General features: G+C 39.1%; 1 protein-coding gene across 2 annotated transcripts in view; it reads right to left on the bottom strand.

Moving 5' to 3' along the window:
* Positions 1-27,056, bottom strand: part of ITPR2 (inositol 1,4,5-trisphosphate receptor type 2) — a 494,143-nt gene that overhangs the window by 384,103 nt on the left and 82,984 nt on the right. For both annotated transcript variants that reach the window (XM_082738458.1, XM_082738459.1), the window contains exons 3-9: positions 21,767-21,882; positions 20,869-20,955; positions 18,727-18,885; positions 12,349-12,447; positions 11,989-12,072; positions 11,550-11,696; positions 6,795-6,890 (exon numbers count right to left, since the gene is read on the bottom strand). In XM_082738458.1, the coding sequence (XP_082594584.1) occupies positions 6,795-6,890; positions 11,550-11,696; positions 11,989-12,072; positions 12,349-12,447; positions 18,727-18,885; positions 20,869-20,955; positions 21,767-21,882 (788 nt within the window). The remainder of the gene's footprint in view (positions 1-6,794; positions 6,891-11,549; positions 11,697-11,988; positions 12,073-12,348; positions 12,448-18,726; positions 18,886-20,868; positions 20,956-21,766; positions 21,883-27,056) is intronic.

The following is a 27,056-nucleotide window of genomic DNA, read 5'->3' as shown; positions in this document are numbered from 1 at the left end:
CAAAAATTCATGGCTGTTTGCGCTCCTTCCCCTCATGGTACCTTCTCCCTTGTATGGCCCAAGGAAACTGACATCACAGAAGACAACTGAACCATACGGCACTGTAAGTGTTCTGGAAGGCATTATCTGACAAAGCCACAAATGGCTTCGTTCTCTAATTCACAATTAAATACTTTTTTTCCACGTTTTGTCCATGAGCTTCTAGCACTGTATATTTCTCCAAAATGAATTCTGAATTCCCTAAAACAAAATAGCACTATATTTATAGTGCTATTCTTAAATAGCTTGCCATTTACGTGCTTTGTCTCTATAATTAGACTACAGAAGCATCAGCCTATGAAACAGTCTAATTTCCTTTGGATAGTGTCCCCTTCATTTCTCCACAAACAATAGTCTCATTACACTTTTCTGGAAAACTTGGCCTCCCTGTAAGTACGAGTTAAATTAGAATATCATGCTTAAGAAGTATATGTATAAGTAAAATTTTGAGGGTTTCTTTTCTCCTTTGTGCTTAGATTTAAGATCGCAGCCCTTTAAACTCACTGTGAGCTTTAACATGGCCATAATTTAAACATTACACAAAATTGGTGCTCTCAGATATGCACACATGCTGGAAATCATTGCAAAGGAGATGTCCCAGTGACTAAATGAATGTCCTTCTCTACACTGCAAACTCCCAAAGGACAAGGACCAAGTAAGCGTTCATCACCTTGGTTATCTTCACAGTATCACCTCTTCACAACTCCGTTGCTTCCATGAAATCAAAATGGTACTTCCACCCAGTACGCAGTCAGTAAATGAGTGTGGCCATGTTGGTGTAACATGAGTCAGGGTTTCTCGATATCAGCACTACCAGCATTTTGGGTCAGACCATTCTTTGTTGTAGTGGCTGTGCCATGTCCCGTGCTTGGATGTTTCTCTGCACCCCTGGCCTCTATCCACCAGATGCCAGTAGCTCCCTCTCCCCAGTTCTGACATTAAAAATGCCCCCAGACCTGGTCATATAGCCCCTGGGCAACAGGATCACCCCAGGCTAAGAACCACTGGGGTAGATAAAGCGACACAAGCCTGCCATTGAACCCGATTGTCCTTACCTTGTGTTTGAACTTTGGACAAAGTGAATCACCTCTCTGAACCTGTTTCCTTTTCTATAAAGTAAAAGGATTGGATTTACAGCCTCAGGTTCTCTCCCTGATTCATCCATTAGATTATCTAGTATTTACTGAATATATCTCCCATGTACAAGGTAACCAGTGATGAACCCCTGAATTCCAACCCCCCACCGCCTTCAGTTACCTGGCTTGCCAAAAAATACCAGTGCTGGATAAAAACTGTAACCATAATAACAGTAGAAGTAGTGAAAGTAATAATAAACAACGCGACTCCACATTTTTTGTCCCCTTCTCAATGGAAGTGAGGGGACTTCAGAATTACTGAATATATTTTATGTGCGAGGTGTTGAACACTCCGTATCTTCCCTAATTCCAAAACAATCCCATGTAATATATACTATCATCTTCTTTACACACAAGGGATCTGAGGTTCATAGAAGTTAAATATTTGCTTTAGGTCAGATAGATTGTGAGCAGTATACGTGGGATTTTTTTCCCCCACTACACTAGGTTCGCTTTGCCACACTGGCCAATATAAGCACCATACCCTCAAAGGCAATTCAAGAACTACATAATCCAATTTACCAGAAATGCCTCAGGCACATTAAAATAATATTTCAAATTATCAGTATGTGTGCTGAGAATGGAAAGGCTGAGGGAAAAGGGGAATGCACAGCCAGATCCTGGTCTTCTGACAGGAACTTCCCTTTAAGGCAAAAACGGCTCTGTTCTCATCTTATATATATATTTTTTAAATATACCTTTAAAAACCTATCTAATAGGACTGTTTTCCCTTTATTACTGTTCCTGCTCCTTCAAAGCCCTGATATGAAAAGTCAGTCCACCCTTATTTCTGCTTCCTGGCTTCCTTGTCATTCCTCTGCCCTCTGGATTCTGGTTTCCACGAAAAATGCTCTCAATCACAAAATGACTGTGTTCTTGCCAAATGCCATAAATACAGTGTGTTCCAGACCTTTCGGGTAGCACTCTCTCCTTTTTGAAACTCTGTCCTCCCTTGCTTGACATTTGTGACTCAACCCATCGGATTTTCTAGCGGTTTCTCTGACTTCTCAGGCTCCCCGTCTGTCGTCCACCCTTGGAAGATGATGTTCCCCACAGTTTCAGCATCAAACACCTTCTCACTCTCCTCATAATGCCTGATGATCTCCTCCATGCTGATGCTTGTCAGTTGAGCCAATCCCCAAACTTCTAGAAGATGCGAACCCTGTGCCTATCAGGCATTTTCACCTGGGCATTTTATAGCACCTCCATCAAACAGAGTCAAAACTGAATGGATTATTGCCTCATCCGTGCTGCACCCCTTCCCATTTTCCCTGAATTGGTGAATGACATCACCAGTTCTCCAAAGCCAGAATCCTCCAACTCTTTCACCTAAAACATTCTATGGATTACGACTCTTTTGCTTCCATGTCTGAAAAATGTCTTCCCTTCTTGCCATGACCAATGCTACTCCCTCAGTTCAAATCCTCAATATTCCCTGAAGGTATCGGATCTCGATCTCCTCTCCGGGCTCCCCATCTCAGAGGCAATCCCTTCCAGTTGCTAAGGCTCCAGAGCAGCTCTGTCTACTGAAACTTTCCTGGTGCTGATGGAAATGTTCCGTATCTGCACCCTCCAACACCCTGAAGGTACTGAGCCACTTGAGATGTGGCTAGTGTAACTGAAAAACTGACTTTTTCATTTTAATGGTATTTATTTTAATTAAAAGAACCAACATATGCCAAGGCAATTCTAGAGTGGTTGTCCTTAAACACAAATTTATTTATAACGCTGCTCTTTATGCTTTAAAAATAAAACCAATTCTCCTTAGTTTAACAATATGGCCTAAAAAAACCAGCTGCCCTACATGTCTGGCCCTACTACTCCCCTGCCACCTTCCAGCACCACTCCCAATCTCACACACAGCCTCTGTGTGATCCACATGTATATTAGCCACATGAAACTAGTTTGTACAACAGCACACACCTCCTTCCTTTTGTAAATGCCGTCCTCACTGCCTGAACATGTGCTCTCCCCCTCACACACACCTGCCTTACCCATCCACCAAGCAGCACCTTCTCCAGACTCCTGACCATTCCTTGTGCCTCCCAGGCACCTAATGCCGCCCCATAAGCACATCACTGTTCCTATTGCTATACTACACTTATCACACTGTACTGAGAGCTCCTCAAGGACAGAAGTTAGATTTTCTAGGGACATCACCGGTGTCTACCAAATGTTTACAAATACCCATCCAGCCTCAGCCCCAAAGGTAACTACTTCAAACCTTATTCCTCCTACGGATTAGATCAAACCCAAACCTTTCAACCTAAATCTTTAAGCAAAGGGATCTGTCACTCAGTAATTCCTTTTAGAACCCCTTTCCTTAAAAAAAAAAAAAAGACCCCCTTTCCTTGAGCCAGGCTGCCCTTTTTTCATTGTCTGCCTGTGATGTGGACATTCTACAACCCTGTCTGTGTCTTCGTGGCAACTTCTACACTGGTTGTCCTTTTGTTTCTCTACCCACCTGCGTTTATTCCTTTCTTGGAGAAACAGGGACAAGTTCACCACAAGCAAGAGTCTTCTTTGGCTAACTTCCTGCTGACCTAGCTCCCCATGAACACAGAATCAGTCTGACATACTGCTGACCATCCCGTGGCCATTCACTGTAGACCGTCTTCCACTTCCAAACCAGGTCAGCTCTTTGAGAGCAGAGACTCACCGCCCTGCTTCCTTCTCTCCCTGCAGCATTCTCCATCATGCTCTGCACTTATCAATCACTTAAAAAGCATATACTAAAGATGATGTGAAATCTGAAGGAGGGTGTCTGCCGCTGCTCTGAATTCCAAAAATAATTATTCCCAACTCTTGCATTTTCAACTTCCTACAATGTGTGTCTTATTTTTTTAAGAAGCATCTAGATATTAAAGATAATACAAAAAAAGTAAAATAAAAGCCATGGAGCCTTTTCTCTCCTTTGAATAAGTATATAATATGAGAAAATAAATAAAGCTAAGAAGTTGCAGATCCAATTGTTGGGAATGAGTTGAAATTAAAGACCTAGGCATTTTTAAAAAGCAAAATAATAAAAGGATAAGCATTGTGTTTTAACTGTTGTCAGAGGCTAATTTCACCTATTGCGGAACTAGAACTGGATAGCAATCTTTTACCACATGACAACGACAGTTACTGATTTTGCCACACCTGTAAACACTTTCACACCAGTAGGACACACACATCCTGTGATGTGACTATACCAGGATCTTACCGGACCTTAGACAACAAATGAAAGATAAAACCCTAACCTATGGATGCCAGTATTTTGAGGCTAAGATTTCTCTTTTGATGGTAGAACACTACACAGAAGTATCCATTCTATTTTACTAGTTAAAACCAGTAGAAAATAAATTCCTAGCTTTCCATTTTCAGAGATGATTTAATGCTTAATTCTCCTTCTCTCACCTTGCCATAAAAAAAGATGTTATCGCAAGTATTAAAGGTCAAAGAAGAGCTCCTCCAAGTACACCAGACTTTTTAATGGACAAAATAGCATCTGGCATTTAAAGTCATAGTCTCTAAAGACAGAATAGAGTCTTTCAAAGTCTTTTCAAGGAATGAGCTGCTTTCTATTTCTCAATTTTTAATAAATTCCTTTATATATTCAGGTCTTAGAGCTTCATTAAAGTTAATAAACAATTTAATTCTTAATAATTCAGTCATTTGAATGTGTCAATGATAAAGTTTTAATTGCAGAAATTAACTAAGAAACTCATAATGTATAATCATGTTGGTTTTCTATAGAATGTCAGTAGTTAAAACAGCCATTGATTAAAGTAAATTAAGGGCGAGTCACTAATAAAAGATTCAAGAGAATTTTGATACTAATTTCTTATCTTTTACACCACATAAAATAGACTTCTCTTATTTTAGGCAAGATTCTCCGGCTTAATTTTGCATCAAAGTGTTATTTTTCAAAAAAAGTTACCTCAAAACACTCATGATGTAAACAGGCCATAAATTACAAGGCTATATTTCATTTATTTGAACAGATTCATAAATAATAAGTCAGATATTTATAAAAGTAAGAGTAGTCCCTATTTCTCATAATAAATATAACCATGCCAGCGTCACTTCCTGGAGGCTTACCATGGCCCACATGCCATGCCAAGCATTTCACCTCATTTAATTTTCCTAATACTCGTATTATATAAATATTGTGATTATCCCCATTTTCCAGAGGAAGAAACTGGATCTTAGAGAGACTAATTTGCCCACACATGGCTCCAAATGCCACTCAGATACAAATCCCAAAGTCTTCTTCCCATCCTCTAAGCTTACAGAAGCCTGAATGGCTTCTATATACTCATTCATTCATTCAAAAAATATTCATCAACTTTTGTAAGTACCAGGCACTGCCCTACATGCTGGGGACATGGTGTGATATAAAACAAAAACAAAAACAAAAAGAATCCCTGCCTTCAGAGAGCATACATTCTGACAGAGAATGTTGAGAAAATAAGATGTACAATGAGTCAGACAGTGGTAAGCACTATGAAGACAATTGTCGCAGGTTAATAGGATATAAAGGGTAATGGTGTTGAGTACTCAGGGCTCAGCCCGTTAACAGAAACATCCTGTTTTCCACACCTCTTTCTCGTCACTTCTGCCCCCCCAGTTCCTTATCCTCCCTCACATCCAAAACCGTAAGTCAGATAAGAATACTAAAAATCCTAAGGCCAAGTCTGGCTTTGCATCCCAGAGGAAACCTTAAATTGAAAAACAGAAACAGAGTTGAGGAGAGTAGAATGAATGTGTATTTTCAACCATCTAAAAAACAAATATTTTCAAAATTATTTTTACATTGGATAACCAAACTTTAATTAAGTCATTTGTAAAACTTCTATGCTGTTACGTAGCTACCTGATTGTCAACATGCTTTTAGTGGAGAAAGAAAAGACCTTTATTTGTTTTGACCATTTTTATTAACAGTATTAGGACAGTTCAGTGCCTCAGGGAGAAACGCCTTTCCTCTCCAATGGTTTGAACAATAAAAGTCATCCACTAGTGAAACCAGGCTCAGTGAAGATGACTGAAACTATCAAGGCTCTACTTCACCAACAATGAGTTGATCATGTCTCCAAGGCAGACATTCTGCAAGATTGAAGCTAAATAAAAAAGTCTAGAACAAACAGCATACAATATGCAAATCAGATACTCTATGGCACTTGACCTTAAAGTAAACCAAGCACCAGTGCTCTGTTGTTACTGTTGTTTTCATTTCTTTTAAGATTCATTTATTTATTTTAGAGATAGACAGCGTGCCCATGAATGTGGAGAGGGGCCAAGGGAGAGAAAGGATCTCAAGGAGACTTGGGGCTGAGCACAGAGCCCAATGCAGAGCCAGTTCCAAGACCCTAAGGTCATGATCTGAGCAGAAATCACAAGTCACAAATCACAGAGGGCCCCTTGTTGTCTAAATTTTTAAGACAAAAATTATTGCAGTGCTTCGATTAATATTCACACTTTAACAATAATTTATATGCCAATCCAGATCATGAAAGACAATAATCAAATTTTGCATAATGACTGTTCCTACGAATACAGCTTCTTTTGGAGAACCCAATTGCTTATTTCACTATTTCAGAGACAGAGATGTAATAGCACTGTATCCATCAGTCTTACCTCTGCAGCTAAATAGTTCCCAGTTGCAAGGTGTTTAAATCTGAACAAGCTGTTCCATTGTCCAGCACCCCCACGGCACGGGTCATGGTGAACGACCTACAGAAAAAAAGAGCAACGACAATAAAGTCTCAAAGATATTCATGCTGCTGGCAAGCCAGTGCCAACAGTTCATACAAAGCATTTGCCTGTTAAGGCTCCCTTGTCAAATCCAATATATGTTTGCCTGAGAGGACGATATGGCAGAAAAACAAAATCCCCCACAAAGGAGTAAAGACACGTAAGTTCACTCAGTGTGTGCACACGTGATGCTCAGGCCTTAAATGTGTAAATACAGTCTTACTCCAAGAGAAAGGCTTCCCAGGCCCAAACTGGAAATGCTGAGGGATTCTCTCCCATCGGTCCCTCAAATATTCACTGAGCAAATCATATTAAAAGCTTACTCTACACCTTCTTCTAGGCAATGGAGAAGACTAGAGCTTTCACTAAATAAGATTCGGCAAGTACCACGAGGAAATAAACAGAGCAAGTGACTGAGTAACTAGGGAAGGCTTCTTGAGATGTGGTGATTAGGCCAGGCCACTCTGACATGACATGTGAGCTGAAACCTGCAGGATAAGAACGAACAGTCACGTAGAGAGATTGGACGATAGCATTCCAGACAGAGGGAACCACAAATGCCAAGGCCTGGAGCTCTCAATGAACTTAATTACTGGCCCTTTCCACAAGTGCTTTTTCAATAATACCCTGGCCTTTGATACCTGTCCTTGGAAGTGGCCTTGCCCCAGATGCTGAGCCACGAGGCTCACTGAGAGTAAAAGGAGAGGCTCTGAAGCAGGCGGCTTGGGGCAGCAGCAAAGCCAACATTTTACTGTCTGAAGATGACTGTGCTTGAGTCCCAGCTCCGCCAATTCCTATGGTATGATCACGGCAAGTAATCTGACATCTTCAAGCCAGTTTCGTCACATGCAGAATGATTTTTAATTGTTTTGAAGATTAAGTACTAGGAGAATTTTTTTTATTATTCTCCCCCAACAGGTTACCTTCTTTTTGCTAATGCTGACCCCCACCCCCGGTTGGACTCCTGCCCCAGCCTCAAATTCTGTGTGCTACTACATATAAACTTTCTAATGCTTTTGCTAGACTCTAGCTTCTAGGTCTTCCCCTACCCTGGTGGCTCAAATAATGTAATAATTAGGAAAATACTTAAAAGTGGATGAGGTCTTTAAAAAAAAAAAATCCTGTGGCCAAAACCCTACCCATCTTCCAAGGCTAAGTTCTAAGTTCTCAAATCAAACTTCTTCCACAAATCTTTTGCTAATCACACCAGCTACCCTCGAACACTTTTGGCAAAGGCACAGATACCTCTGACACACTGATCAAATCTATTGGTTGTCTCACGGACACGCACACACATTTTGTGTACAGCTGCTAGAAGTTCACACAGAACCGGAAGCTCCCCAGGGTCCCAGACTAAGAAATATCCGAGACAATAGTTGATCTAGCAATGTCGGTACAACTCACTAGGGGACAATTGGACATACAGAAAGGAGGGTGTTTTCATCCATCACAGTGATTTAAGAGGGATGCTACGGACATTATGGGGTATTGGCTAAAATACCATATATGCTGCAGGTCACAGGAGATCAAGCCCAGGCTGGACGTTGTCTGTGGCACTCAGGACCCACCCACCCCTCCAAGTGCTCCTCTCTCTGTATCCTGGGGTGGGAAGCCTCAGCAGCAGGGTTCTGGGTCCTTCCATTACGATGGAAAGCAGAGAAAAGTAAAGAACGCTTCCTCTTCAGGTTCTAGTAAAGGGGTGGCAGGTGCCTCGGGCAGCCTCCTGAAGCAAGGGGGGGAGAGGTCTGAGGGCTCAGAGGAGGAGCCGTGAGACCTTTAGCCTTGCCCGATCTTCCAATAAGACTGTCCCCTGGGTGGCTCAGCAGATTGGGCCTCTGCCTTTGGCTCAGGTCACAGTCTCAGGGTCCTGGGATCGAGCCCCTCATCGGGCTCTCTGCTCGGTGGGGAGCCTGCTCTCCCCCTCCCCCTCTGCCTGCTTCTCTGCCTGCTTGTGATCTCTCTCTCTGTCAGGTAAATAAATAAAATCTTTAAAAAGAAAGAAAGAAAGGAAGGAAGGAAGGAAGGAAGAAAAGGAAGAAAAAGACTGCATTCCCTACCCTGGTTTTCCCTGTCTGATCCTTCCAGTAACATTGAAACCTAATTTGCTACACCAAATATCTCTTCGCCTCGACCACACTGGCTGATGCTGCACACCGTAGAGAAATGTCCCACAGCCCACCTCGTTCAAGCCTCCTGCACAAATGAACCATCCACAAATATAAACTGGTAACACTTTCACATATAATCGTATTAAAACGTTTTCATAACAAGTCAGATGAAAAGTCCAATAATTGAAGGGAAATCCACTACAAAGAGGGAAGCTTAAATGAATTTGAGACATTATTTCAGAATTATTAAATAATGGATTCATTCTCTCCATAATGACTGCTTGGTGGGCTGTAGTAGTTACAGTATTTTCGACTACACGCCTTGTTGGAAAGGATGACAACACAATGATACAGTTACAGCAAAATCTATAAAACTAATAGTAAATATATAAGAGAGAAGACTCGCAATTCCTTTAAAAGACTTAGAGCCAAATACCATGTAGGCAGAGACATAGGAAATAAGGGAACTCGTTGTATAGGGAAGTCACTATAGGACTTTTTTATGACTATATTTCATTAAGAAAGCTTTAAAATTATACCTCACATTATTGCTCTCCCTGTATTTCTTTAATTCTTTAGAGCACAATGATAAGAAATCTATGGTGTGAAAAATACATATTTTAATTATGTATTTATTTGGGAGCTGCCAGTTATCTTTCACCCTGATAAGAGACATTGTCAGATTTCTTAAAAGAATATCATGTAGTTTTGGTGATGGTGGTTTTTCCTAAGATTTTCTCAATTCCCTGTAAACCTATCCTCTTGAAGGATAAGGTCTCCTCTGAATGCTAGAGACTGAAAGTATGCCTCAATATGTACTAGGGCTTCAAGTTAGAAAACATGCTTTTTGTACTAGTTCATCTCTATTCTAAACCATGTCATAATTTAGAGAATCATTCTGATATTACATTTATAACTAAGGCTCAGCTCATTGGCATAAACATCATACTTCCTCATTTTCTGTTTCAAGAGTCTGTAATTTGTGTTGTTATCCCTATATTAATGTTTATTTCCTTCTTTTTTAAAATCATGTACAAATAAGTGCATTCTGTTATTACTTCCCCTAACACGAGATCATGAGATATTTACAAGCCCACTTTTACCCCTGCTCTTTCATTTTCCTGTACTTGTATAGAAGATCTTTTTTTTTTTTTTTAAGATTTTTTTATTTAATTGAGAGAGAGAGAGAGAGAGAGAGACAAGCAGGGGGAGCAGCAGAGGCAAAGGTAGAGGGAAAGGTAGAAGCAGGCTCCTGGCTGGGCAGAGAGCCCACGAAGGCGCTCCATCCCAGGACCCCAGAATCATGATCTGAGCTGAAAGCAGATGCTTTACTGACTGAGCCATGCAGGTGCCCCTGCATAGAATGTCTTCTGATCCTCATTTTCTACCTTGCCTTTCAAATCCAAATGTATTCATTCAAGGTGGGTACAGATATTATATCTACTAGAATAATTATTTACATATTGAAATGCATATTGTTTTTATTATCCATTATTTATTATAAATTATTTTCCTTTCATGTTTTCTAAATTGTCACTTAGGGATATTATTCATTTTTACTCATGTAAATCTATAAATAATATTACCTACATATTTCATTTTAAAAAATTAAAGAAGTATCACAAAATACATGCTATAAAGGGGAAGTGATGGGTTTAAAATGGTTGAGAACCACAGCTATAAGTCTGGATGTCCATTAAATCAGGATGGAATGCGTCGTATGTTGGCTTGTTCACAGGTAATCATGTCTCTCTTATCTCCTTCATCATATATAAAGACACCAAAGAAAAACCCACACCTTACAGGGCACCTGGGTGGCTCAGTGGGTTAAAGCCTCTGCCTTTGGCTCGAGTCATGATCCCAGGGTCCTGGGATCGAGCCCCACATCCTCTCTGCTCAGCAGGGAGCCTGCTTCCTCCTCTCTCTCTCTCTCTCTCTGCCTGCCTCTTTGCCTACTTGTAATCTCTATCTGTCAAATAAATAAATAAAATCTTTTGAAAAAAAAAAGAAAAATCCACACCTTACATTTTCTTAATTACTCTACCATATTGGCAACATTTAAGAAAAACTTTTTAAAGGATGGATGAATTCTTAACTATGGGTCTCTTCAGCCAATAAAAGTGGCATCTCCAGAAGAAACAAATGTTCTTCTCAGTGCCTGTGTAGTTCTGATACCGGAAGTGAGTCAAAGTTCCATCATAACTCCAATGCCATCTGAGGCACATCATTTGAGGTCAGATCAGTGTTGACAACAGTTCACAATGGATTTTTAAAGGCAGCATCTTTCCATTCCCTTAATAGATGAGAGAAGAAAGAGAGGGGACAAGAAAAGAGATGCCCCAGAGAGTATAGGAAAAGGAAGTAGCAACATTTCAAATTCATCACAGTAATGAAGAGGTACAAGTTAGTCCACAAATATTACTGTTTTATGAATTTATCATAAATGATGTCTATAACAATAAAATAATCAGCTTAGTAACCTTGTCTTTTTATATAAATATTTATTAAAATCCAAACATTATTTGCACACCTCTATTTCCCAGAGCGCTTTAGAACTGGTAGCAGAAGTGGCTGATTGACGCAAGGTTGTCCGAAGGAAAATGTGCTGTTTCTTCTCATATTCATCACAAGTCAGAAACTTCTCTTGTTCTGCATGAAACAGTCTAACAACATCACCCTAGGAAAACAGGAAGAGAACAATGCATTTCCAAGAAAAGTCAGAACAAATACACATAAGAAGCAGATGTCTCCTGGTTTTGATACTCTGGGCCCTTCTACTACTTACTTGGCTTTTAATGATTATGTACACATGTCAAACTATAGAGAAGAAAACTCAGTGAAACACTTTAGTGACTATCAAGGTTTATAAACATCTCCTGAACTATGAATACTAGTGAATACACAGGTTTTACATCCAGAAGTTCAACCTTCCATTCTTCAAGCAAATGTTCCATGTAGCACATACTTACTCCTTTTAGTACATCCTCTCGATAGGAACTGTATTTCATGAATAAAGTGATTTTCCAGCTAGTGTTGCAATTAACAGCATTCACCTATTAATGAAGAAATGTTAAATTATAAAACTGCAGCTTCATTTGTACCAGAAATTGTTCCTCCAAATAGTAAAAAAGAGAAAAAAGATAACTGTGGCCAATAAGATAGGCACCTCAACACAAATACTACGCAAAAATAGCAATCACCACCTACCCAGATCTTAGGAATATTAATTAGCACAATTACATTCATGAAAACAACGAATGAAGCTGTATGACTTCTCTTCCTCTCATGATAAAAATAGACAAACCCATTTTTTTTCCTCCCGAACTCACCTCCTTGCACCCTCGATTATCGAGAAGCTCTATGTTGCTGGCGTGCAGCGGCTGTCCCGCGTTCACAGGCATCAGAACAACTTTATCACCCACCACAATCTAGGAATTAGAAATAAGTTGCAACTGAGACACCGGGCAGAACTGTGGTACCACATCTGAAGCTAGAAATAACTGCAGGGAAGTCCAGTTACTGACGCAACACCTGGTCTGGCTTCTGCACAAATATTAGTTCAGTTCTTTTTCTCTTAGAGTAAAATATTTTCTGGTAAATGATCATGTCATTATGTTCCACAGTACTTATCAGCCTGGATTCATAAAGCTCATGCGGGCCCTTTTCTCAGTCTCCCATTTCGGTAAGAACTTTTTTAATGCTTATAAATAGGATGTCTCCCCTCCACACTGGATCTTATGCCGTGAGCACAGCAGAGCACCTGCCACATCAATCTGCCTATATATTAGAAGCACATTAAGTGCAAGGAGAAAGCGTTACTCACTTCTGTTATCTGTGGGATTAAAAACAAGTCTATTAAATTTGAAATACATTAAATACATTAAACATCCTAATGTCATCTGGATTCAGGAAGTGCACAATTAGGTATGACCCTGTAGAAATATGCTTATTGTTTGGTCCTTAAGCATCTGGTTCACTCTTATCTTTCACATCCAATTGTTCTTTAAACTTTGGAGTTCAGTATGAAATTTTAAAAAAAAAATGTTTAAGGTAAAAATATTTATCTTGCTAGTTTTCAGTCATAAGCCCACCTTTTCATTAAATATTCTCTAAAATCTAAATGCCTTAAAATTTAAGTTGGAACAATAATTTTTAAAAGTTGTGCATGTTTTACACTATGTAATACACTTGGTACCAATATAGCACTATATATTAACTATACTGGAATTAAAATAAAAGGTTTAATAAAATTTAAAAAAAAAATTTAAGTTGAATTAATATTTTTTTGTTTTTTTAATTAGGGGATGCCCGGGGGGCTCAGTCAGTAGAATCTGCAACTCTTGATCTCAGGAGAGTAGAGATTACTGAAAAAAATAAAGAAAACATATATAAAAAAATTTTTAGTTGGTTTTGGGAGAAATGATCTAGAGAATTAAATCTAAGTTGATTTTTTCATTTATGTTATCATTAACAACGTCCAATTTATCTTTAAGAATTTCTATTCATAACTCAAATTGTGGGAAATGAACTTGTGCTTTTTTTTTTTTCCAAAGATTTTATTTATTTATTTGTCGGAGAAAGAGAGAACACAAGCAGGGGGAGCAACAGTCAGAGGGAGAAGCAGGCTCCCCACCGAGCAGGCTCCCGATGCAGCACTCGATCCCAGGACTCTGAGATCATGACTTGAGCCAAAGGCAGATGGTTAACTGACTGAGCCACTCAGGCGCCCCAAAAGTTCTGCTTTCTTAATGGTAATAATAAGCAGTTTAATTTTAGAGTTGCTAGAGCTTCTCTTGTTACAATCCATTAGAAGAATTAGTACTGTATGGGGCGCCTGAGTGGCTCAGTCACTTAAGCCTTTGACTCTTGATTTCAGATCAGGTCATGATCTCGAGATCCTAGGATTGAGTCCTACATTGGGCTCCATGCTGAGTGGAGAGCCTGCCTGTCCCTCCCCCTCCGCTCTTCTTTGTATTCCCCCTCTCCCTCTCTTTCTTTCTCTCTCTCCAACAAATAAGTAAGTAAATAATCTTTTTGAAAAAAGACTTATTACCGTAAGACTTATACGCTCAATTCTCACATAGAACTGCTCACCATCTCAGAAATGAAAACTAGTATGTCTCTTTGCATATTACTTACCAAGTATTATACTATATTAGTTGGACAGATAACTGAAAGAACAAATTAGGACTCAGAAAATAAAAATAAACAAAACTTCTCCTCCCTGTATCTTAACCTAGACCAAGGCTTTCAGGAACATAATTTCCTATTTCCAATTTAAATTAAGCTTTTATGGGTTATATACGGGAGTCTACATTCACACATAGTTCTGTTGTCACAAACTATGATAAAGAAGCCTCAAGCTCACTATTCAAGCAGAGGGAAGTTGTTCTTAGGTTTGCAGAGTAGCTTCTACCGCTCACAGGATTGGTCTCTATTCATCACCTGCTTTTCAAGTCCATCATCAGTCGGATGCTGGTGCTGGAACTCAGCAAAGCCATCCTAGAAGCTCTCTATGCACAGATAAGGGAATACCGTAAAAAAACAATGTGAAGGGAGAAGGGGAGGGGGCAGAGCTGGGCTCTCTTTGTGTAAAAAAAAGGAGGGGGGAATGAGGGAGGAAGAGTACAAGCATCAGAAATCTTTCTAGAAGTTTACTGTGGTACAGGGGACAGAAGACACTGGGGAGCCGGAAAAAAGGTTAAGAGACTTTAAGCAATGTATCTTTATATTGTTTTCTATCTTTGAACCAAAATGGGTCAAGTATTTTTTAAAAATTAAGTATAAGCAGAAACATATAAAAGTCAATGTGACATAAACATACGTCCAACATCCCCTTCCAAAACACGTACATACACACACACACACACACACACACACTTGATACCACCGCACATGATACCACGGTAGCTCCGACTCTCAGGGCCAGAAGGAAGTCCACACAGCCATCCGTACTATGAATATTGGGACTTAATACACATCATGCTGGTGCTATACCTGATATTCCAAGTTCTCAAAGAACAACTGGATCTGGTCTACAATGTCTTTCTTATTTGCATCAGAGAAACATTGGCCAATGAACTGCTAAATATAATGATATATTCTAGCTATGTCCTTCCAATTAAAAGAATATTTTTGTTTGCACCTATATCCATTGATCTGAGTCAGTTTTCTTATTTCTTATTTCCTTTCTTATTTACTATTTTCTTATAGTTTTCTGTAAGTTTTGGGTCAATCCATATGTAATATTTATTTCAAAACACCACCCGGAAAGTCTTCTACTATATATTTTTAAGAGATCAGCCATATAGCCAAAATGCTCTAAACAGCAAGGGTTCATAAAAACAGTAATAACAAAGAGAATCTAACATTAATTCACTCATTTCCAAGTCTTCAGTCTTATTCTTGACAATGGTTACTTGGACTAACCAAGGTGGGAAAAAAAAAAAAATCTTGTACATGCAATGGACCAGATGCTAATCAAAAGAAATAAAAAGAACAGATGAGTGCAAAAAGAATACAAAAGTGTGACAAATAGTCCCTGTTCTCAGGGAATTCACACGTAATTAGACAACTTGGAAAATATCAAACTTGATAATATGCTCTGAAGCATGTAGCCTGGGACTAGTCCACTGATGTGGTCTGATGCCTTCTGAGAAGCTGTGTATTTAATAAGGAACTTAAGGGTGTCATCATTTTCTGCCACATCACACTCACCCTAGTACACAAACATCTTCTAAAAATCCCAATTCCAGGGCACCTAGGTGGCTCAGTGGGTTAAAGCCTCTGCCTTCAGCTCGGGTCACGGTCCCAGGGTCCTGGGATCAAGCCTGGCATCGGGCTCTCTGCTCAGCAGGGAGTCTGCTTCTTCCTCTCTCTCTCTGCCTGCCTCTGCCTACTTGTGATTTCTGTCGGTCAAATAAACAAATAAAAAAAATATTTTAAAGGGGCACCTGGGTGGCTTAGTGGGTTAAAGCCTCTGACATCAGCTCAGGTCATGATCTCAGGGTCCTGGGATGGAGCCCCACATCGGGCTCTCTGCTCAGCGGGGAGCCTGCTTCCTCCTCTCTCTCTCCTGCCTCTCTGCCTACTTGTGATCTCTCTGTCTGTCAAATAAATAAATAAAATCTTTAAAAAATAAAAAATCTTTTTTAAAAAAATTCCAATTCCAAAAGCACTTCTGTTGATTCTATGCAACAGCCATGAAGATACAAGCTGAGATTTTACTGGAAATACAGAGCAATATAATACCACTGGCAGCTACCCTTCTTTGGAAGTGACACTTGGCGTGGCATTGCAGTAGAAACCAATGCAGCAGGGATCTAGTCCTGCCTTCGCTAGAATTCTAAGAGATCCAGTTTTGCAAAATTATAAAATCTACTTGCTGTTTGAAGAGGCTCTTTGTCCAAGAGTTGAATTTTTCTCTTCACTGAAAGACTATCTGGGCTCTTCTCCTTTTTAAAATCTACTCTCAAAGTAAAAAACTCATGTCTTCTCAGATCAAAGTTGAAAATGAAAAATTAACCACTCAATCATGGGAAAATAAATGAAAATGAAATATTTATGTACTCTGCTATCCCCAATGACTTTCTAACTACACAACAGCAAACAAGATCCTCCTTACAGCCGAAATTTTGAGGGATCCCTGAATCTATTTTTCCCCAAAAACTATCCAACTCATCATTCTATAAATAGTAGAACCCACAGATTTTTGAGGCTATGAGCATTTTTCTCCCCAAACTATCATCAGCCTCTCTCTTAACATTTCATTTCAGTCACTAAACATCTTATTGGATACTCACAACCTGAATCTCAACTTACTAATTGCTTAATAGTAACATGTAATTTTAAAAATCCTTTGAACCTTACAATTTCCTTTTCCTAGCTTAATATGCTTTTCAAGAAAATGAGTAGTAATTAAATCACTTGTTATGAAGTGACAGTATTTCCAACTGCCCTCAATAAAATACATTTTAGAATTTTAGAATGATACTTATTGCTAGGGAATGCCACCCAATCCTAGAGAAGAAAAGGAGCACTACAATACAATTATTTGTATGGCAAACAGGTGGATGTGGGTGTGCTTATGTTTTCGCAGCAATCTTAATCACATACAATAGCTACACAATGGTGAGCGACAACAGTGAGCTGTTCCAGCAAAAAGCAATGTGGAAGGTTGTTGTAGCCATGCTTTATGGAAACATCTACGGAAGGAGGGTTTCTATATTGCACTTCACAATTACACTGTCCATTTTACCAAGACGGAATGCTTGGGTAGGAGGTTCCCCCCACCCCAGTAAAACTAATTATTTGAAATAGTTCATTACATTCAACTCTCAGTGGATCCTATAAAGGCCTTTGGGAACAAGAAAGGACTAGAATATACAAATAAATAAACAAATAGAATGAATTTATAAAATCCACAGCTAATCGAAAGGCCCTCATTTATTCAATCATTTCCAAAAAAGGGCACCAGAAGACATGGGGTGTTCTTAAACTGCATAATCAGTCCCTAAATAATTGAGAGTTGATTGTAATTAACTACCTACTGAAATTAACATATAGATCATGCTCAGAGCACACTTCACTTGATGCCAAAAAATAAACAAGTAGGACTTTTTTTTTTTTAAGGAATCCAACACAAGACTTAAGGTGCCTTGCATTCCTGCATGCCATGCATCTCCCAAACCTTACCTAAGGAAGATATCATCAGATCATTTATTAACCAAATTAAACCATGAAGCTTGCATCCTGTGGAATTGAATTTGTATTTCAAAATTCACTGAAAATAGAGATTCACTATAAAAGAGGGTATTTCTAGGACAAGAAATATCCAAAACATATTTGAAATGTAATCCAAGTATTAAGAAACCCATCAGAATAATTATATTTTTATATTGCTTTGAATGTATAAGGTTAAGTTTTTTTAAATCTCAACTCTTTTTCTTGACACCTGACCCAATACTTGTAAGGTATTCTACTTACAAAAGTTATTCAGTATTTATTGAGCATTTCTCATGTGCTAGGAATTGTCACTAGCTACTTTATTACAAACAAAAATATCCAACAATTGACCCTATTGAATCATTTCACATAATTTTTATGTTCCCTACTCTATAAACTAGTGGGAAATGCTTAAGCAACTACTAAAATTTACATGATACAACATATATGTATTCCCAAACATATTTTAAATATTGTCATCAATAAGCAAGTGCCCATCTATATAGCTCCTCATACTTCATACATCTTTAAGATGTATAGACCATAAATAGCTGAAGATAGAGCCAGTAAATGAAATATCATCGTAAGTCACTGTTACTCTCTATTAATTCAAAGGGATAAACAACATTTCCTAAGCATAGCTTTCTCTCCTTACAACCATGCTCCCTTCAGATTAGGAAAGGAAGCAAACTCTCTCCTTTGAAAGGTTCAGCCAATATTAACATTACTTAAATTCTTTCACATGAATTCCAGCTGGAAGATGATTTTTTAATTAACCTGAATTTTGTCTTTGTATGATTCCCAAGCACAATTTGCACTATAAATAGTTTTAGCCTATTAAAGAGATTACCATAAAAATAATGTGTTGATTGAAAATCACACATCCTCTCTTTGTGCCTTTGTGCTATCTGGATTCTCTCACTTATTAACAGTTATTGTCTTTAGGAACACATTCTTTCTCCCTTAATTTTATTTTTACATACATTGTCACCCTCACTTCTCAGCTTCCAGAAGGGATGAATATAAAACCAAGACCCTTCATTTCCTGCAGCATCCAAGGACACACGCATGGCATTCTTCTCCAGTAAAGCAGGTAATCTCTTGTTGACAGTCAGATACTTGTTGCTTTTTATATGCAGCAGCTGTGGGGGAAAAGATATAACTGCCTTTATTCTTCCATGTCCTCTGTTAATTACATGTATGCATTTGTACATATATTTTGTGTCCACATGCTATAGCTTCGAGTGCAGGTTAAACAAAGGTGCTCTTTTCTCGCTTTATACTCGCCATCTTCCCAAGCTGACTTTCTCAGGTTCCCCTTCACCTCCAGCCCACAATGAACAGGGCTCATGGAGAAATCAAACCAGAGCAGATCTCCGAAAATTTTCATCTACTGATAAATAATAGGATAAAACCAGACTTCCCAAAGGAGACCAGGAAATGCCCTGAAATCTCATTCTCTCCATTCTTGCACAGACACAAAACCAGAATATACTAAGAAAAATAACCAAGAAGCTAAATAATGGACCAAACCTCTTAGTGTCATTAACTATCCTTGCCACGGGCAGCCCTACTTCTTCCTCTGTGAAGAGGCGGGCTTTGCATCCCAAATAATTCCTGCAGGAGGACACTGATCCTACTCCCTTCTCAGATGAGCAGAGGAAACACCATTTCTCAGACTTTTTGGACCCTGTGGACAAAACCTTCCCAAGACTTTATTCGACTAAGCAAGAAAGCTAAAACAAATAACCTTTCCTGTCTATTATGACAATCATTTCAAAACAGAGTGGTCATTTTCATATTTACAATATAAGAAAGAAATTCTCTTCTGAGCCAACGAAACCCTCACGGCCCAACCCTACTCCTTCAGAATCTACCTTGATAGGGCATGTGGCTTGGTCCCTAACTGACCACCCAAACATTTGCACTTCCAGCTCCTGACCAAAAAAAAAAAAAAATAGACTCCACTTGCTGGCACTTCATATGAATCAAAATTTGGTTAAGAAAAACTCTACTAATGGAGGACTGCTCAAGGGACATGCAACCCACCCACTGGCGTCCTATAATCTGCCATTAGATGAGGTCCTACATCCGGGTTGCTACAGAGCCAGGCGCTCTCATCTTATCCCAGGAGAGGGCTGCTTGGATGGTCCTGTGGGCTGCCATTCTGCCACTGGCCAATAACAAAACATCGGGCGATACTATGTTTTAAAACAGCTCTATGAAACACCTCATTGTAGTGTTTACTGTAAGGAAGTTGTTAAGGCTGTTATTGACTCTATTAAACAGTGTCCTCTTTATGAGAGCTCATTGGAGAAATACTTCTCTGGTTTTCCTGGCAACATTTGTGCTTCCAGACCTTTGACTCAGTTCTATGTCAAGGGCCTCCTAGGGGAGTGCTGTAGGATACTCTGCTTCCCTTACAGCAAGGATAAGACTTCCAGGCAAAGCTGAGCAGACTTTACAACATGGATTTTATAAACACGCCTCCCCCCTGACTTCACCTTAGTCGCTGAACCACCTTTCTTTCCCTTTGACCCAGTTGCCTTATTTATTTCTATTTTATCTTGTGTGGTATGTATTTTTGAAAATGCCTTGCATTCTTTTTGGAACAAGGTGGGGCACATATTAACAAATAAGCAAGTAAAAAGCTAAAAGATCTAAGAGAAGCACAAGAGAGGGATGCAGCCTGAGATAAATCAGTGAAATAACTTGTTTAATAACAATTCAAGGATGGTTTCCATATAGAAGTACAATAGGAAACTTTTCTTCTCTCTACAAAATGAAAAATAAAGCTTCGGGTGTTACATGGTGGTCCCATCAATTCTAAAGGAAGATTTTAGTAGAGACCTTTAAAAATTATGTTTCCCCATCTTCATCCTTTTGATGTAATAATGACCTGTGCATATTATCCAGAATAATTCACTTCCTTATGTGTATGCATCAGACACATTCACAAACATAGAGAAAACTGTGCTGAACATCAACTGAAAATATCATGATATCCGTAATCTTCATGAAAGAACTATTATATCCTCAAATTTTAATGCAGCTTGACATGCCTATACAAATGAAAATTACCCATCAGATAGTCACCGTTTTTAAGAGAGAGTAAACAGACTTACTTGTATAACATTACTGTATTTCACAATTTCTCCCAACAGTTTCTTATTCTCTGATTCATTTTGTTTTTGTTCCAGTTCTGCAGCATGCTGTAAAATGATTATCAAACACTCAGCATGGAAACATAGTAAACAGAGTATAACAATTAACAGCAACAACAACAACAGAAAACAGGTTATTTTAGGAACAAGGACTATAACCATGAATAAAATAGGCTGGTTGCTTTACTCTTGGTACTGTGGATAAGGGACCAACCATTAAATAAATGACTGTAATACAGTATGATAACGGTCTCAATTTGATGCTGAAATGTGGCCAAAAAATATCTTGGGATGCTTTTAGGTTAAAAATGTCAGAAAAGTACTAGGCTCTTTGGTCTTACAAAATTAATTTCAGAAGGAATACTGTCAGACAAACCAAATAATATAAAAATAGCAGGTGAATTTCAAAAGACTCAAAATAGTTTCAGTTCTGAAAGTAACAGGAATTTTAATAGCACAAAATTTTAAGTTCTATCAAATTTACATTCAGCCCAAACCAGAAGCAACAGACTTTCAATTTCTTTTTCTAGTCTTTCAAGAAAAAAATTAAGTACTATGCCAAGTAAAATATAACTGGATTTGAGATTCCTACAGAGATTCTGAATTGTTTCCAGTTTGATGTGAATCTCCGAATTAGTCTGGCACACCCTAAGAATTAGCAGCAGGAGTGTATTAGCTCCATGCCAGGAAACGAGAGGATCACACCCTGTGACTTCAAAGTCCCTTCCACTTTCAATGTGTTGCTACATCTATTCTAAATCTCTGTGCATTGAGTGAAATCACTAAGATACAAAATAGCTGGTTTGTTATTGCTGTTCTGGGTCTAGCCTAAGCCAGACCAATGGAAACTAGCCCTTACCTGTAATTTCTTCAGTAAGGCTGCCTCTGTGTGGTTCCCCTGTTTGGCTTGCTTAGCTTTCCAATATTGTTTCTGGGCAGAATATCGGTTCATAGGGCACACCTTAAAGAGGCAGTCTATGACAAAGCAACAAACAAAAACACTGTAACTAAGGCAACCAGCATTTCTTAGATTTTCCTTTTAGCCTAGCCTTGGAACCTTTAATCCCTGAGTAGAAAGAACACCGAGCCCATCTCCCAAACTCCCCCATAACATCCATTCCAAATAATTATTTAGATTGCTAAAATACCTTCTGCTTCATTAGTTTAGGTTTTTGAAAAGCTAACATAGCTAGTGTAATTTATTAAAAAGTCAAGTCAACATAATCATTACATTATATATAAGGTACTTCTTAATGACAATGAGGTACCTGGTCTTAGGAAGTGAATAGAATGAGATTAGTGGTTCTCACTACTTTACCTCACCCTGCAAATTTAATTATTTATTCATGGTATGTATCTTTGACAGCCAATGTGATGCAAAAAGTAGAAACAATCAATCACAACAATTACATCTCAGAGGTGCCTGGGTGGCTCAGTCGGTTGACTGTCTGACTCTTGATTTCACCTCAAGTCATGATCTCAGGGTCATTAGATCAAGCCCCGCATCAGACTCCTTGCGATGCTTGAGATTCTCTCTCTCCCTCTCCCCTTGCTCCTCTCCCCGCTCATGCTTGCTTACTCTCTCTCAAATAAATAAATAAATCTTTTTAAAAATAAATAATTAATTAAATCGCATTTCGGTCACCCATTCCCCAAGTTTCCTTATATCTGTACTAAATATCAAGATGGGACATCACAGTGGAATAATACAGGGAGTGTTATCTCTAAGTCAAAAGCCAAATATATTTTTTCTTTTTAATGAGGATGTTACAAATGTGATGAAAGAATCCTTCCAGATGCTAATGATTTTGTATGTTTGTGAAATGGACTACAAACCAGAATAAAGATTAACTCTCAATATTCTATGATAAAGAAGTAGGGATGCAAAAAACCCCAACATTATCTTCATTTTTTTTTTCACAAAAAAACTGTATTAACTTAATGTGATATACTTGCTTTATTTTGGTTGATGTGTTAATATTTAGGGTCATTCTCACTTTTTAAATATGTATCACAAAAATAAAATTCGGGGGGCACCTCGTGGCTCAGTTGGATAAGGGGCTGCCTTCAGTTCAGGTCATGATCCCAGAGTCCTGGGATCAAGCCCCTGCATGGGGCTCCTTGATCAGCAGGGAGTCTACTTCTTTCTCTGGCCTTCACCCCACTTGTGCTCTCTCTTACTCGCTCTCAAAAAAATAAAATCTTTTTAAAAATAAAATAAAATTCAATTTCACTACATTCTGGACTATATTATATATACTCAATCTTTTCTCTTTAAAAATAATTATAAAATTGGGGCACCTGGGTGGCTGGGTTAGTTAAGCATCTGCCTTTGGTTCACATCATGGTCTTGGGGTTCTGGGATGGAGCCCCACATTGAGCTATCTGCTCAATGGGGAGCCTGCTTTTCTCTGTCCCTCTACCCTCCCCCTGCTCAGGCTCATGCTCTCTCTCTTTCAAATAAATAAACAAAATCTTTAAAAAAATAATTACTAAATTAAGTGATGGACTTGATCTCTTTTCAAATCTCTCTTACAGTTCTAAATGGCATAAAATGACCAAGAAATATGACTATACACTTTTAAAGAAAATTTAAAAACACAGAAAAAGCAGTGACCCTTTCTACAGCTTGTACTTATAAGCAAGTTCTATTGATTGTCCTCCCACCTGATATACATACAGGCTACAGAAAACTATTCATTTCTGGCTTAAAAGCTACTGGAGGAGTAAACATTTCATACATAGCGGGAAAACAGACACCTTCCACCCACTGAAAGTAGGCGGAGAGGCCATCACAATTATAGTACGATATAGGTATCACCACTTGGCACATGTGTGTGAGAACCTAATAACTAGACCTCAAAACTGTTTCCCTTGGCAATATATTTTATAAGCCCTAGAAATTATTTCCTACATATCAGTAACTACCAAGAAAATATACAAATTTTTTTTAACACCAATATAGAGGCTGTGAATATCACAAAAGGAATGCTCCTAATGTAATGGGAGAGACTATTCTGTTCTGTATAGGCCAGAAGTTGAATTCTACATTGTCTAAGTGTAGCAAAAACACAGCTCCATATTCAAGTTGAACTGAACTCCATGACCTGTAGCCTATACTTCTGACTTCCTCCATCCAGGAAAAGAAAGAAAAATGTGTCCCTCCATTACTTCAGATTCTTAACTAAATTCATTAGGAAATGGTCCTTTAAGGGAGAAAATATTTTTTCTAGATCACCCCAGTCACCCTCCTAATTAGTGGTATCTTTGGGTAGCTGGCAAGCAGACTGGGAGCGTCACGGTCCTGATCATTGTGGCTGAGTTTATTGTGAAGTGAAGCCAAACATTCAGCCAAACCATGCTGACTGGCCTGGTTGTGCTGCTAGGCGCTAAGAACCAGGTCCTGTCCCCCAAAAGTTCACATTCTTGTGGATGAGACAGTGTTGGAAGTTTCACGCTGGGGCTCTTCAGAAGGTACCACAGGACACAAAGATGCATGTCGCCCACTTCACCAGGGGAGGTCAGAGTAGTCCACCCAATGAAGACACAAACCAAGTTTGAATGAGCCAACATTAACTCAGCACATTGCCAAGGGGGTTCAAATGCACACAGGGGAGGAGGGGCATGCCACACAGAGCCGATGGCAGAGAAGGAGACTGCCAAGGGACCTGTCAGCCATATAGGAAACTACAGCCTAGGCTATGAATTGAGAATGGAGTGGCTGCCCAAAGTCGGGATCTGTAGAGCACTATGTGCTAGATTAAGAGAAGGGACTGTCGAACTCTTAAAGAACTTGATGCTCTTCACAGTGTGTGAAAAAGGATGTGAAGGAAAGTCAAGGGGACCCGCAGGAAGCCCTCTGCCGGCATGCTGGGGGACAGCGAGCATCTGAATGTGGGCTGTCCAGTCATCGGGGGCTAGCCATAGACTTCTAAGAAAAAAGCAGAGTCAACAAGCTGAATAACCAGTGAGATGTGGTGTGGGGAGAAGCGAGAAGAAAGGAGGGTGAAGATGGCCAGATGAACAAGCTTTCGTCCACGGTGTCTGAGATGCAAAGCCTCAGATTTCAAAAGCTTTTCCATCGTAAGGGCCCTGGTTCCCTGGTCATCCTCAGCAGCCCCCCACTGGCCACATCTCATTCCCCGCTACAGTAAATAAAGAACGGGTCCGTTTCTGTGTGGGAACTAGTATCAAGGGACTATTTTGGTTGATGGGAAAGAATGTGGGGCATACACAGATGTCCGTAAAAATGCTTTTCTTGTTGATGGTGGTGATGGTGACGGGGGTGTGTATGTGTGTGTGTTTAAGTCTCTCTTCCTTTTTGAGAAAACATAAAAAAGATCTACTGGTCTTGGGCAAGTCACATATCTTGTCTGATTCTCAATTTATTGCATAATTAAGGTGTTAATACCTGCCACGCCTCGTTCACAGGACTGCTGAGATTCGCAGAAAGAAAATCTTGTGAAAGTACTCTGTGAACTTGAAAGCCTTATTATCAATGTAAGATATTATTATTAATATTGCTTCATTCATTCAGCAATTGCTCCCCAAAGATTAAGAAATGACCGAATCCTTACAGAGCTCCCAGCAAAGAGCAACAAGAAGCAGATTTCTCGGGTTGAACCTGAACACAAACCAAAAACGCTCAATTCACAACAAGGTGTTCACTGTGGTTTAAGATGCCACAGTGTGTGATAGTATAAAATTCTAAAATTTCCCAAAACAGCATGGCAGTGAGCAGAGGAGGCAATCTCTATTACCTTTAACATATGCAGACACAATCCCTCACACCAGCACAGGTGGAAACGTCCCACATTCACCCCCTCCCAAAACATCCCACATTCACCACCCCCCCAAGTAGAAATCCCACTCTTTCAGAGCTATACTCTCTCACCCTGCCCTCTAGTATTTGTTGGTCTGCTCTTTCTCTAAATTCAAAGGTATATAAGAAAAAGGCTTTCTGGGGCACCTGGGTGGCTCAGCCAGTTAAGTGTCTGCCTTCGGCTCAGATCATGAACCCAGGATCCTAGGATCAAACCACACAATGGGCTCCCAGGAGGGAGTGTGCTTCTCCCTCTCCCTCTGCCTGTTGCTCCCCCTGCTTCTGCTCTCTCTTGCTATCTCTCTTCTCCTGTCAAATAAATAAATAAAATCTTTTTTAGAAAAAAAAAAAAAGTTAATTTAAAAAAAAAAGACAAAGGTTTTCCAGTCAGAAAGCAACCCAGTGTCTTTTGTTAGTTCAGTAACAACATTCTCTTCAGCATTTCAAGACTCAAAAAAAATTTTTTTTAAAGGAAAGTTTTGCCTCATAGAGCCAACACTAAAAAAGCACAAATTAAAGGAAGTAACTTGAGTTAAATTTTTTAAAAAGCTTAACCTGAAGACCTAAGGTCAATAATTGTGCAGAATTACAGCAGCTCAGGAAATGTGAGTAATCCTATAAAACATGATATATTCAGCTAGACAATATTATAAGAACAATGCCTTAGAATTAAAACCTTTTTTTTTTAACTACTCTGGAAGGAAAGTAAGCCTCCCAAAAGTGTTCACTTTAAACTGATAGAATCAGTAGCATTTTTTGCCTGCTTCTAAATGCTAGTGGAGAAAAGAAATATGAAAGCCATTCAAACAGTATAGAGCATACAATGTGCATTCCGAAGAACTACCTTTTCCACATGATTCCATGTAAATCTGGTAGGAAACCAGTCTAAACCTCCATTTAACAACACCTATCTAAATAGTTCTGAAATGTTTTGCTTTGTATCTGTACTACACCTTTGCATCTAAGGCAGTTTCTACATCCCTAGAAACTGTCTATAGGACCCCATTTGAACTACTAGATGCAAAATTATGTAATGGCCAACAACTTCCTTTGGTAATGGTGGAAAGAAAACTTTCATTTCTCTACCCTCCTAGAGATGTTGTCAAATTTAAATGACACAAGACATTAAACCATCAGCAAATGCCTGTCACAAAGCAGGCATTCAACAAATGGCTCTTTCATGGTAGCCTATAAAATTACCTCATACTGATTACAAGGAACATGGTTGCCAAGGGCTTGATTATTTCCACGTGGAGAAAGGTGGAGAGAGAGGGCGTCTGGAGCCTTCCTTTTTCTCTTTATGACATAAACAGGACGCAGCAGCATT

Source organism: Mustela nivalis (assembly GCF_964662115.1).
Source record: "Mustela nivalis genome assembly, chromosome: 7".
In the NCBI taxonomy this organism is placed as follows: Eukaryota; Metazoa; Chordata; class Mammalia; order Carnivora; family Mustelidae; genus Mustela; species Mustela nivalis.
This window is presented reverse-complemented; position numbering and strand designations above follow the sequence as displayed.